Consider the following 12,883-nt stretch of genomic DNA (forward strand, 5'->3'; position numbering starts at 1 on the left):
GAAAACACACTATCCCAAGGGGTGTGCCACCCTGCTTGGTTTTGCACCCATGACTTTATTTCTTGTGCTCATCTTACCATCTCTTTCCATCCAGTTCTGCCCCATTCTGATCCAACTGTTTCTTGCTGCCTTCCAAGACTAACCACTCTTGAATTCAAATGAGTGAAATTCATGCCGTAAATATTGTGAGCATGGTAAGGCCTTGTTAGAGCCACCCCTCCTGTCTCTGCCAGCATGTGTGTCTGGGCTTATCACTGCTTTCTGTCTGGGTTTCTTTGTGCATTGCAGCTGGAATGGAGCTTTCTGTGGAGGCATCCCAGGTCTGAGTGTCGTGTGCTCTGCAGCCGGGCTTGGGTCAGAGCAGCTTTCCAAGGCAGAACGAGCTGAGTGCAGGGGCTCTTTTAGACCTGGCATCAAGGGACACCTGGCATGTGTCATTAAAGAGCTGTCTTCCTGCTAAAGCAGCTGGACAGCATTCCCAAAAAAGGCTTTGGCCCTGTGGAGAAATGACATCAGTGCAGATTATTAATTGAGGTTTGTGATACCTTTGGGGTTCTTACGCAGCAGATGTGTATCCATGCTGAGCATCGCTGTTACAAATCCTGTACGTGGCTGCGCAGTTGCACCAGGCGTGTGTGCCTCAGGCACGTGCTCCTTTACCTTGGCAGCCACACTGACACGCGTCTTGGAGCTGCATGGAGTGTAACATAACTGTTCCTCCTGCAGAATTGTTTTATTTTGTTTTCTCATTTTAACTCGTGCTGTCTCTGGGGAAAGGATATGTTCCCCTTGGCTCCCAGCAGTACCACGGCAAAGTGCAGCTTATTTTTTTCTTTGCTGGCCAGGTGAGGCCCTTCATGTTTCCAGATGCTTTCTCTTAGCAGGGTGTGGGGAAGCATTTTGGCTTTTGTGGAAGCCGGGAGCCTCCTCTGGCTCAGTGGGCACAGACCCACAAAGGGAATGTCTCTGCTCAGCATTCCTGTAGTGAGAATTTCAGCAACATTTTGAGAATTAGGAGGAAAAAGGCCTGAAGTTGGGGTGTGTCTCACAGGCTCTGACAATAGCTCCTGCCTCCCTGGAGATGATTATCAGCCTGTGAATATGCCCAACTCAAACAGCTCAAGCCATCTGTTTCTAGACAAGAGGGAGACTGCACGTTATAGAGGCAACGTGATTGTCTCAAAGGCAGGAATACTTGTATTTCATAGCTTTACCTTAAAAGATCACAAAGCCCATTCACAAGATCCATGCCTCCAGTTCAGCCTATAGAAACTAGGCTCCATGTATATCTCTGCTCACAGGAAGATTTGTTGATACAAAACCAGGTAGATGGGAGTTTCACGTCAGTCACGTACCACGGAAGAATGTCCCATGCTGGCATCTCCTTCCCTTCCAAGGCAGGAGCCTGGTGGTACAGGGCAAGCGGGTGGTGTAAGAACTTCTGCAAAGGAGAACATGAATGCTGTGAACAGTCTAATATTTTTTTGTCATAAATATTGCCAGTGCCTCTTTCAGCCCTGGACAAGAGTGTCCTCAAGATACAAGGTACAAGCAGCACACGGGAAGGGATGTGCTGGGCCATCAAGTGCAATACTCTGCTGCCTGGCTGCTGCAGCTTTCTCTGAGCCAGCTGCCTTCCCACCGCCCCTTTTTTTTTTTTTTTTTTTCTTTTGCATTGATTTGTGAAAGTTCTGGGACTGGAACTGCAGTGGAATTAGAGCTGGCTCCACAGAACACCTTTAGAAACATGTAGTCCTCATTTTTACAGGGCTGGGGTGAGATGTGGGCGCTGTGGTTAGAGCAGAGACCCTCGGGGCTGGTCAGCCCTGTGCTCTGAAGGATATGAGGATGCTCCAATCCCTGTAATGGCAAGTCCTCGCAGCCAGGCAAGATGAGTATTCCTTCTCCTCTCCCAAACATGGGGATTATTTATATTGGAGTTAATAATTTGTGTTGTGTTTGCTAAATAACTGAGGTGAGCGATCTTCCTGGCCTTGGGACTTACATACCAAACCCATCACGTGCATCGGGGCCTGAAGACCCCTATTAGAGAGGTTGGGAAGGGGGATTCCAGGAAAAAGCTGCAAGTGGAAGGTGACAACACAATTCCAGAGGTTTCTCAATGGCAGCAGGGGTGTGGGTGAGCAGCCAGCTTGTGCTAGGGCTGAGGGAAATCAGCTTTAGAGCCTTGCCGGGTCTCATGTCCTACCGCAGGGTTGTGGGTCACCTTGCAAAGCAAACTCCACATTTGTACAGCTCTGCGGTGGCTCGTAGGGTGTTGTCCCCAGGGGAGGTTCACCTTGCTTATAAAATATCAATGTCTGAAGGGCGGTGAGCCAGCTGTCTCGGCCGCCTGACACAGGTGAACTGGGAGCACTTGCAACAGAGGAAGAGGAAGGTGTGGATCTTGGCCAACCACAAAGAATGTCTCCTGCTGCCCTAGCTGGGTTGTTCTCCAGGTTGACCTGGAGGAGGGTTTGGATGCTGGAGATGCTCATCTCACAGGCTGCAGCTGTGAGTGGGATTAGATGCACATTCAGCCTGCATGGCCTGGCCTGTAGGGACAGCCAGGCTGATGAGATCTGCAAAGCCCCTGGAGGCACGTGGCCTCCTTGCTGCCTTCTCCCACCACGCAAGGCTGGACCTTAAACCTTCAGCGCCCGGGCCTGGGGCAAGATGAATCTCAGCTCTGTGCAAAAGCATCAGCAGGAAGGCGTGATCCCCCTCCAGAACGTCTCAGTGTACAGGAGATGCTTTCCATTATGGAAAATGTCAGTGATATTGAAAAGATTATATATATCCATAATACTTAAAGGCCTGTCAGCGATTAAAATGGAAGGCAGAGGCCGGGAGAGAGGGGGTGGCATTGAAATGATCGAGAGACATGACTTATTTTGTCATGTCATCTGATGCCTCCCTCTCCCCCCAGCCATGCTCTCGGAGCTCTTCGGAGCAGGGGAAGAATCTGCTCCAAATTTAGATCCCAGCCAAAAAAAAAAAAAAAAAAAAATTTGATTAATTCAAATTGCAGCCGTGGCCTTGGGTACCAGAGAGGGAGCTGCGTTATGGGGAGGGTCGGCATCCCTCCGAGGCACTTCCAAGCCCGGGGACGATGATTTCTGTCTAAAAATAATAGGGGGGGGGGAGGGAAAAAAAAAATATAAAGCAAAGCAAGCAGCAGCAAGCAGCGCCTGGCTGGCTGCCAGCGAGGGGCAGTGACTGAGCATTTACAGCATCCCCGCCTCCCGCATGCGGCGGGGCAGGGGCTCGGCGCCGCATCCCCCGCGGCCGGTACCGCACCGCGCTGCACCGCTTCGGGGGTGCTGAGCACCGCTGCCAGCACCCGGGCGGGAGCCGGGCCGGGGCTCGGGCGGCCCCGAAGAGGTTAAAGCGGGACCTGCCGCCGGGACCTGCCCAGCCAGCCCGGCAACTCGGCGGCGCGCAGCGGCCGGGCTGCGGCCGCCTCCAGCCCGCTCCCACCGGCACCGGCACCGGCACGGCGGGGCCGCGCTCCGCTCCGCGCAGGTAAGGGGGCTGCGCGCCCCTCGGCTGCCAGGCTGCGGGGGGGGCGGGGGGGGGGGGGGGGAAGGAGGGGGGAGGAGGAAGGTTCTGGACGCCGGAGCATCGCGGGCTGCGGCGGGCCGGGGGATGCCGGGCCCGAGGATGCCAGGCGCGCGCAGGTCGCTGCCCCCCGGGCCGGGCTGGGGGCCCCGGGCCCCCGCGGCGGGGACGGCCCCCGGGGGGCTGCGGGAGGCGGCGGCGCGGCCGAGGGCTCTGCCGGAGCCTTTCGCCGCCGCTCCCTCCATGGCGGGCGCTTCTCGCTGCCCTGCGCCTGAGGAGGGATGGAGCGAGGCTCTAATCCGCGCCCCCCCGCCTCCCCCCGCCGTTCGTCTGGCCCCTCCGCCCCCTCCTCCTTTTCCCGACCCCTCCTGCGCCCCCCCCGGGCCGCTCCCCCGCGCCCCCCCGCCGCCCCCCGCTCCGCCCCCGCAGTCCCTGCGCCGGGCCGCGGGGCGATGGGGACCTGTCCCCGCACCCGGGTGTCCTTCTCCCACCTGGCCGCCTCCCGCTCAAGGTCACTGCGGTAATTCCATATGAGCTGCCCGGTGCTGCCGCCTTATCTCCCGCACGGCTTCAGTTTCACTCTCTTTATATTCCAGAGGAGGTGGGGGGGTATCGTGTTTGATAAACCCCACTACTCCTAACTGCCTGCTGGCAGCGCTCCAGCCAGGGCCACGCTCCTCTCACCCCTGCCCCAGCCCCTGCTTCCCATCTCTTCCCATGCAGACTTCCCGGGCCATCTCATGGCGGGCGAAGTCCAGCTGGGATGGGGTCTCCAGCCAGGATGAGCAGTGCCGGAGCCTGTCAGGCTGGACCTGGGGGTTGTCCTGCCAGGAGACCAGCTGGAGGCAGGAGGGACCGTCCTGCCCCGGAGGAAGAGTCCCGGCACTTGCGAGTGTTTGCCGGGCCGGTGGCACCTTTGGAAAACACGACTTTATCTCCCGCCTGGGTGTTGGTGGAAAGCAGAGCGTGGGGCCAAGTCCTGTCGGACTTTGCTGAGTCGCTGCCCTTGTCCCGAAGGCGTTTCTGCATCAGGCAGGCAACGGCGTGGCCATCCGCACCAGGGGCTCAGCCGGTGGGATCCAAAGGCCGTGCCGACAGGCTGCATTGCGAAAGGGAATCAATACAGGGAAGCCACTCAAGAGAAACTTCGGCCGCCCGTGAGCGTGGCGGTGCCAGGCTCCTCTGACTCACGGGGACGTTGCTGGCGGAGCCGCGGGGCGCCTGGCCGAGGGCCCAGGGGAGCAGAAGGTGCTGGACCGGTCGCACGGGTTGTGCGGGGAGCGTGGTGGGGGCCATGCGTGGCTCGTGGGTACAGTCGGCACATCCCCGGCTCAGCTCCGGTGGGAGGGAAAAGTGTCCTGAGCCGAGAGAGGGCTGGAGCTGGACATGGTGCAGCAGTGGTGGTCCAGGGAGGTACCGGCACCCGAGTTGGGGGGTGGGATTGACACTGGTAATCTCTGTCTGCAGGCACTGCTGCGCGGGTGAGATAGTCCTCTGCCCGCAAGTGTTATCTCCGACAGGGAAAATATTGCTGGTGAGTTTTGTTGCAGCTGCAGCGGGAGCTCTGGGAGCGGCCTGGCTCCCCGGCCCTGCGATGCAGCTCTGCTGAGGGCAAGGCAGCTCCAGGCAGCCTCTGCCTCCCGGCTTTGCTTGGCCCTCTGACGAAATGAGGGTAAATGGTGTCTTCCGACTGTGGAGGGAGAAGGTGAGGATTAGGACTAGCACAGAGCAGCGGGCAGAGTTGTGATGGGCTCACGTGAAGATGGGTCCAGACTGACCCACGTCATTTCGCCTCCGTGCCGGGTACATCAGTGCATCCCAAGGACGGGCATTGCCTGCTGGGGAGGTACCAGCGCAGCTCCCGCCCATGCCAGCTCCTGCTGGCCCTGGCCCTGGGTCTGGATGCAGAGAAGGCTCAGGCAGCGCAGGGTTTTAGGAGAGGGGGCTCGAGTTATCCATCCTGCTCGCTGACCTGGTGCTGGAGATGAGCACCCCGAATTTGCCACCCAACAGCAGCGTGCACTTCTGTACCCACAGCCTTTTGCAGAACCAAAATTATCAAGTTTGCCGGGAAAGCCCACCCGAGTGGCTGCCGGCGCTGGTAAGTCGTGGCAGGCTCTGGTTCACAGCAGGGTTTTGATTTTGCATGCCCCATCCTTAGCGGCACCGAGAGTCTTGGGGTGATGGCTGGGGCGAGCAGGGCCACGTGCAGCTGCACATAGCACATCTGGGGATACAGGGAAGCCCCCTGGCTGGCACGAGGGCTGAGGGCCTGAAACCAGCTTTGCCAGGATGGTGGTGCTGAGGCAGCCGGGATCTGGGGGAGGGAGCTGCCATTTTCAGGTGGTTACTTTTAGAAGCAGAAGTCCAAATGTTCCTGAATCTGGAGCCAAATCTCTTGGCGGCTCTGCGGTGCTGGGTATCAGCTTGCTAAGAGATTTTATTTTCCCCCTCGAGCATCCTGCATCCTGCGTGTCTTCGGGTTAGCGAGCAGTGACAGCCTGGCAGGGTGCACCTGATGCCCTGACGATGGGTGCTTCCACCTTGAGAAGTGTCCCAGGTGCCAGCCGAGGGCTCTGGGGATGGGTCTTGGTGGCTGAGGCGATGCTGAGGTCTCTGTGTCCCCATTCCCCGCTGCAGGCGCCGGTGAAGCTGCGGCTGTGAGCACTCATCCCTTCTCCACCGTTCCTGCCCACCGCCCGCAGGTCTCCGGCACTGCACAGCCATGACAACCTCGGCGCTGCGCCGGCAGGTGAAAAACATCGTGCACAACTACTCAGAGGCAGAGATCAAGGTGCGAGAGGCCACCTCCAATGATCCCTGGGGACCCCCCAGCTCTCTGATGTCAGAGATTGCTGACCTCACCTTCAACACGGTGGCCTTTGCTGAGGTCATGGGCATGATCTGGCGGCGGCTGAATGACAGCGGCAAGAACTGGCGTCACGTCTACAAAGCCCTCACCCTCCTGGACTACCTCATCAAAACTGGCTCCGAGAAGGTGACCCACCAGTGCCGGGAGAACCTCTACACCATCCAGACGCTGAAGGACTTCCAGTACGTGGACCGTGATGGCAAGGACCAGGGCATCAACATCCGAGAGAAGGTGAAGCAGGTGATGGCGCTGCTGAAGGATGAGGAGCGGCTGAAGCAGGAGCGTGCGCACGCGCTGCAGACCAAGGAGCGCATGGCCCTTGAGGGCATGGGCAGCGGCAGCCATCAGGTCACCTATGGCCGCCGTGCGTCACCCTACGGTGATGACTACGGCCGGGCACGGGGCTCACCCTCCTCCTTCAACTGTGAGTGTTGCTAGCGGCTTGCTTGGGCTCCCTGGGGCTCGCTGCGGGGTGCAGGCAGGCGCTGCGTTTGGTTTGTGCCTGCCTGGTGCCCATTGCTCCCTTCCATGTTTTGGAGTGGTGGTGAAGCCCGTCTCCATCCTGAGCCATGGGCAGAGGTTTGGCTGGGCCTGTGGTGAAGCCCCAACAGTGGTGGCAGCTGGCGGTGACCTGAGCCTTAAAGCCATGGCTTGTTCGTGGTAGGGAGTTCTGATGTGGGGCTACGTCCCCTGGGGAAGCCATGTGGTGGAGCTGCAGGCGTTGGATGGGGGTCTGGAAAATGCTACTGATGTGCTCCCCAAAACACCCCAGTCCTGATGCCACTCCTTCCCCTTTTCCTCTTTTATGTCCCAGCATCATCCTCATCCCCACGGTTCGCCTCCGACCTGGAGCAAGCGAGGCCCCAGACGACGGGTGAGGAGGAGCTGCAGCTGCAGCTTGCGCTGGCCATGAGTCGGGAGGAGGCGGAGAAGGTAGGGTGGCTCTACCTGCCCTGGGCTGTGCGAGGCTGGGCATCTCCCTACACCTTGCCTTGTCTGTGGGCACGGGGGGCCTTTCCCTGGGAGGAGGGAGGATTTTGGGGGCTGCCTGAGGCCAGTGCACGCACCTACAACCGCCCCAGGCTGCTCGCACTGTGCCCGGCGTCCAAAATCACCAGCAGACAGATGGAGGCATGGGCTGTCCCTGCTCCCCATCTTCATACTGGCAGTGCCTGCACCAGTCTGAGACCAGTCCAGCCTTCCAGACCCCAGGGTGAACTTGGCGGGGTGTCTTCTGGTTTCACCACGCACCCCCCCAAACCTGGCTGCCCTCTTCTGCCAAGGGCTTCTGATCTAAGCTCCCCCATTTCTCTTGCCTTCCTGTGGAGGTTTCAGGAGGAGCGCCTTGCCCAGCGCTGCGGTTTGCGTGGTGGGTGGGGGACCAGCAGCATCCGCAGGGCTGTCACCAGGCTGGGGGCCGGGCGCTTCCTCCCACTGGCTGGTCCTTTCAAACCAGGCTGGAAGGAGCACTGGAAAACAGCACCAGGAGGAGCTGAGCTGGGATGGAGGCAGCAAGCAAGCTTCTGTCCCCAACTGTGAAACCTCTCCTAGGGCTGTCCCCTCTCCTATCTGCTGGCCGCAGCCCTTTTTCCACTGGGGACGGCTTATTTGTGCGCAGCTGAGATTGCCGCCGGCTGGCACGGCCCGTGTGGAGTTTGTGGGGACGGCTGGGCACACAAAGTCAGAGGGACATGGTGACCAAGGGGCTGTGTGCCCGGGCTGGTGGGTGGCCCCCCAGGGCTGGCACCAAGCCCCACGAGCTCAGTCCTGCTGGGGCAGGGGACACGCTTCAGAGACGGCATTTGCTGCAGCCCATCTTCCCTGCCCAATGGAGACTCTTTTGGAGACAGAGCAGAGCATATATCCCTATTTTTGTCCTGGAATTGGAGTATTTATAGCTTCCACATGCTGCTGCGATGAGCACTGTAGGAATATGCTCTTGTAAGCGTCGCCTGTTGGAATCCATCTGGGCTGTGCACATGTGTGCATGCTTGTACAGGCGTGCACACACGCACACCCCCACTGGGGTGCCCATCCTCAGCCGGTCCCACGCTGCTGGACAAGCATCATGGGGTGGTGACAGGGTTGACATGGTGGTACAGGGACAGCTACTCCCCAAAATCTGTCTCAGGTCTGGGTGCTTTTACCCCAGCAGAGCAGGGCTGGGCAGGATCCCCAAACCGATGTCAGTTAGCTTCGCAAACCTTCCTCCCCAGCAGGCTGCGGGGGTGATGGGGTGCCTAACCTGTCCCCTCTCCTCTGCCGACTGCGTTGGAGTCCCTGAAAACCTCCCAGCGAGGATCTGGCTGCCTGATGTAGGGTCATCCCAGCCTAGATGCAGAGGCAGGTGGTGGGGTAGGGGAAGGAGGTAGGGCGGTGGCCACAGGGGAGCCTGAACAGGAGCTGGTTTAAGGGACATCAGGCTGGGGGTCTGCAGGCAAAGCTGACTGGATAGGCACAGAGGTGCTGTGCAGGCAGGTGAGGGGCCGCAGGAGAAGCAGTGGCGAGGACAGGGACCTCCGAGCAGTCCCGCGAGCTGTGGGCAAGCTGAAATGTCACCCAATTTCCTCTGTTGGCAGAAGCCACTTCCTCCAATTTCCAGTACAGATGAAGAAAGGCAATTGCAGCTAGCGCTCGCGCTGAGCAAAGAGGAGCACGAGAAGGTACCTGTGCCCCATAGCCCTGGGCGCTCCTCTCTCCTTGCACTTGGGCTTCTCTCTGGGGTGCCAGAGCCTGAAACGCTGCCTCGCTCCGGTGCCCACTTTGCTTTCGCTGCTCCGGGCTGTCTGCTGAGTGCTCTCCCCGTGGGCTCAGCCCCAGAGGAGCCGTCTGTTCGGATGCTGGGACTTTTCGGGGATGCGGTGGCAGCTCCTGTGCTGGGTCAGTCTCCTGGAGAAGGTGCTGGCTGCAGGGTCGCTGAGCTCATGGGCCCCATCCCTTGTCCCTGCAGGAGGTGAGAGCTTGGCAAGGGGAGAACTCCCTGCTGCAGAGAGCCACGGAGGAGACTGCCCAGGGCAGGGAGGAAGAGGAGGAAGAAGATAAGATGAAGAAAAGCCAGGTACAGCACTGGAGGCCTGGACAGCCACAAAACCAGCCTTGAGCTCCAGGGTGATCCTGCAGGTCTGCCCTGGGCTTCCCTCACCTCTTTATTCCCTTTCTGTTTGCAGTCCTCTATCCTGGAGCTGGCAGATATATTCGGGCCGGCGCCAGCCCCCTCCAGCCACACGTCTGCCGACCCGTGGGATATGCCAGGTGGGGGCAACTCGCAGGCTGGCAAAGCTCGGGACAGTGGCACAAACCTCTCCCTTGCCTCTGTCCCTCCCCGGTCCCCAGGAGCTCCACAGGAGGGACCTCTTGCTTCTCCTCCCTCTGCTGCACGCCCTGGGCGGTGCTGCTGGAAGCCATGGTCCCCAGGCACATCCCTGCCACTCAGCATCCCTCCGTGCCCTGCACCATTCCTGTCTTCTACAGCTTCCCTTCTTCTTTCAGATGTGAAACCCAAAGCGGAGCCGGCAGCCTCCGCCTGGGCTGGTGCGGCTGACCCCTGGGTGCCGGTCCCGGCTGCTGGCGGGGAGCCCCTCTCCCAGGCAAGCACCTCATCCCAGCAAAGCTCTGCCGGGCCCTGGGATTTCCCACCCGGCACCACTGCAGCCTCCGACCCCTGGGGGAAGGCGCCCATGTCTTCTGGCTTCCCTCCGGCGGACCCCTGGGTGACAGCGTCCCCCCCGGCCCAGGTCTCTGGTTCCACACCAGCTGCTGACCCTTGGGCTGCCGTGGCCGAGCAACCTCCTAACCCTGGTAAGAGGCTCCTTGATGGGCGTTTTGGCTGTGCTGAGGACCGCGGGCAGTGCTGGCCATTGCCGCCCTCCTGTGAGTGGGCATCCCAGGGTGCTGCTCCCCCTTCCTCCCACAGCCAGCTCAGCAAACACCCCCCACCCACTCTCCTGCCCCGCAGCGGGACCTCTGCTTCCCCCACTTGAAGACTTCAAAGAACTTTTAGGGTTTCTCTCTGCACAGAATAGGCTGCTTTAATTAACACGGCATAATTAACGGAACCCTCCCATGGGAGCAGGTAGCAGCTGCCACACCGCTCGCTGTGACAGGGTGTCCTCCCCGGTGGCACCTGTGTGTTTGCTCACCCCAAACCAGCCCTACGTGCCCTGCCGGGATGGGACGTTGCTGCTCGCAGGTGCCGCCTTGCAGATGAGGAAGCGGTTGTAGGAGCAGACAGTGTTTCAGAGCTCAAAGCTGCTCTCGGTTCCTCCTTGGTGCTTCCGAGGTCCCGCGTGAGCTGCCCTCATTTTTGGTCCCTGGGGAGGAGAGCAGAACCCGGTCTGGGGGCCAGGGCTGGGTGTTACAGCGTTCCTGTTCCCTCTGGGGCTGGGAGAGGGACCTGCCTGCTGTGGGGGATGGCTGCGAGCAGTGTGGGGGCTGTCTTGGTCTGCAATGAGCCCCAGTGGTCTGGCCCACCTTACCCTCCCCTGCTCAGGCCAGTGCACGTTCTCAACCCCCAGCCCCGCGCCCCCCCACCGCACGCCCTCTTCTCTGTCTCCTTGCAGGCAGCCGCCCCTGCCTCTCTCCTGCCCGTATATCTCCCGCCTCTCACCTCCCCGCTTGCTCCCCTCCTTGAGTCTCACCTCTTCCCCCCAGCTCCAGGGGGGGATGCTTTCGACCTGTTTGCAAAGCCAGCTGAGTCAGCCGAGCCGCCGGAGCAGGAGCCCCCACAGCTGCCTTCCTCTGCCAAGTCCACCAGCCCCGTCGGTAAGAGCCAGGGGAGCGGGCAGGGGCCACTGGGTAGGTGGAGACAGTGACCTGTCCCTGACCATCGCAGGGAGGCAGCTCCAGGGCTGGCCAGGCTGTGTGTGGCTGTTTGCTGGTGTGGCCAAAGCTTGTTTCCACCTGCAACCGTGTGTGCCGTGGGCTTGGGATGCCCCGTAGCTGAGGGGGTGGCTCCAGTCCCCCTGCATGCCCATGTCCCCAACCCTGCAGTGGCTCGGGGGAGCTGGAGCCTCAGCCCCACCGCATCGAGCTGTGACCTGGGGCCAGATGTGCCATCGGCCACGCTGCGCGGTGACAGGGATGCCGTCACCCTCGGTGTCTTCCAGCTGGCTCATGTGGCTTTTCTCCCCCTCCTGCTCCAGAGCTAGACCCCTTTGGTGACCTGTTCCCCAGCAGCAGGCAGGATGCAGCAAAGAGCTTCGACCTCACCAACCTGGCCGACTCCCTGCCCGAATCCGGCAAGGAGCGGAAGGACTGTAAAACCCCCGAGGCCTTCCTCGGCCCTGCCGCCTCCTCCCTGGTCAACCTGGACTCCCTGGTTGCACCTGCTCCAGCCTCCAAGACACGGAACCCCTTTCTCTCAAGTAGGTGCCGTGGTGTGGGCTGCTGCTGGGGGCTTCCCCAGGCTGGGCATGGTGGGGTTTGGGGGTTGAAGAGGAGGAGGATGAAGAGGGCTGGGGATGGTGTGGCTGCCCTAACATCTGCCATCCTTTCCTCGCTAGGTCTGAGCACGCCGTCCCCCACCAACCCCTTCAGCCTCGCCGAGCAGCCCAAGCCGACGCTGAACCAGATGCGGACCAGCTCGCCGGTGCCCGGCCTGCCCGCCGGTCTCCCCGCCAACTCCATGACCTACAGCGCATCCCTGCCGCTGCCCCTCAGCAGCGTCCCCGCCGCCGCTGCCGCCCTGCCCGCCTCGGCCAGTGCCTTCCCCCAGGCTGGCACCTTCCCCGAACTCCCCAGCAACCTGCCGCAGCCTTTACTGCCGCTGAGCGGTCCCCCGGCCCCCCCAGCCGCTCCGGGGGGGCTCAACCCCTTCCTCTGAGCCCTCTGGACGTGTAGACAGACTCTGACCCCATCCCTGGCTGTTACACATCCCCCCCGCCAGCCTTTCCTCCTGCCAAGAATGGGGGGGGGGGGGGGGGCAGCGTTTCACTAGCTGCAAGGGAAGGTGCCCCCCAGGCCAGCCCCCTCCCCGTGCCCACCGGCTGTGGGGAGCCAGCATGAGCCCCTGTGCTTGGCAGGCGGGAGGGGACCCCCTGCCCGTGGGGGTGGGGGGCGGGGGGGAGCCGTGGCGGGACCCACCGTAAGGGCTGGGGGCTGCGCAGCGGGCTGGGCTGGTTGGTGCATGGGCTCTCGCTGCCGGACGCCCCCCCGGGGTAGGGGGCTTTGCCCCGGCGCCTGCGGGGAGCTGGGGCCGGCCAAGCTGGGCTCCCCCCGCGCCCCCCCTCGCCGGGATCCCCTGGCTGTTACCCCCCCGCCCCGCTCCCGCCGCCCCTCGCCCCCTTCCCGCTCGCTGCCCCCCGGCAGGAGCTGCGGGCAGGGCGGCCCGGGGCAGCCGCTGCGGGGCCCCGCTCCGGGCCGGGGGGGGCGGCGGGGGGGGATGTCTTCGGGGCTGCTGGCGAGCGGCGGCTCCGGGCTGCCTGTGAGACAATAAAATGCTCTGACGGACCC

The 12,883-nt window shown here is 61.4% G+C and overlaps 1 protein-coding gene and 1 long non-coding RNA gene across 8 annotated transcripts; one reads left to right on the top strand and one right to left on the bottom strand.

Annotated features, from left to right (window-relative positions):
- Positions 1 to 35: 35 nt before the first annotated feature.
- On the bottom strand, positions 36 to 4,193 carry LOC308060090. The gene is made up of 2 exons (XR_013926599.1): positions 4,053 to 4,193; positions 36 to 1,441 (listed from the first exon to the last, which is right to left on the bottom strand). It is a non-coding gene; the product is annotated as an uncharacterized lncRNA (long non-coding RNA).
- Positions 3,150 to 12,880, top strand: EPN3 (epsin 3). Of its 7 annotated transcripts, none has more exons than XM_080378226.1 (10): positions 3,151 to 3,525; positions 6,267 to 6,857; positions 7,248 to 7,366; positions 9,013 to 9,096; positions 9,384 to 9,491; positions 9,601 to 9,685; positions 9,923 to 10,231; positions 11,084 to 11,194; positions 11,575 to 11,796; positions 11,935 to 12,880. In XM_080378226.1, exons 2-10 carry the CDS (start codon positions 6,287 to 6,289, stop codon positions 12,252 to 12,254), a joined length of 1,929 nt encoding a protein of 642 aa, XP_080234352.1. In that variant the 5' UTR covers positions 3,151 to 3,525; positions 6,267 to 6,286; the 3' UTR covers positions 12,255 to 12,880. The 7 variants fall into 7 exon arrangements, with proteins under 7 accessions (XP_080234354.1, XP_080234352.1, XP_080234348.1 ...); XM_080378222.1 differs by having other exon boundaries at positions 3,152 to 3,525; positions 6,202 to 6,857; XM_080378224.1 differs by lacking the exon at positions 3,151 to 3,525 and adding an exon at positions 4,668 to 4,809 and having other exon boundaries at positions 6,202 to 6,857.
- Positions 12,881 to 12,883: the final 3 nt, after the last annotated feature.

Source organism: Falco punctatus, assembly GCF_963210335.1.
Source record: "Falco punctatus genome assembly, chromosome: 1".
In the NCBI taxonomy this organism is placed as follows: domain Eukaryota; kingdom Metazoa; phylum Chordata; class Aves; order Falconiformes; family Falconidae; genus Falco; species Falco punctatus.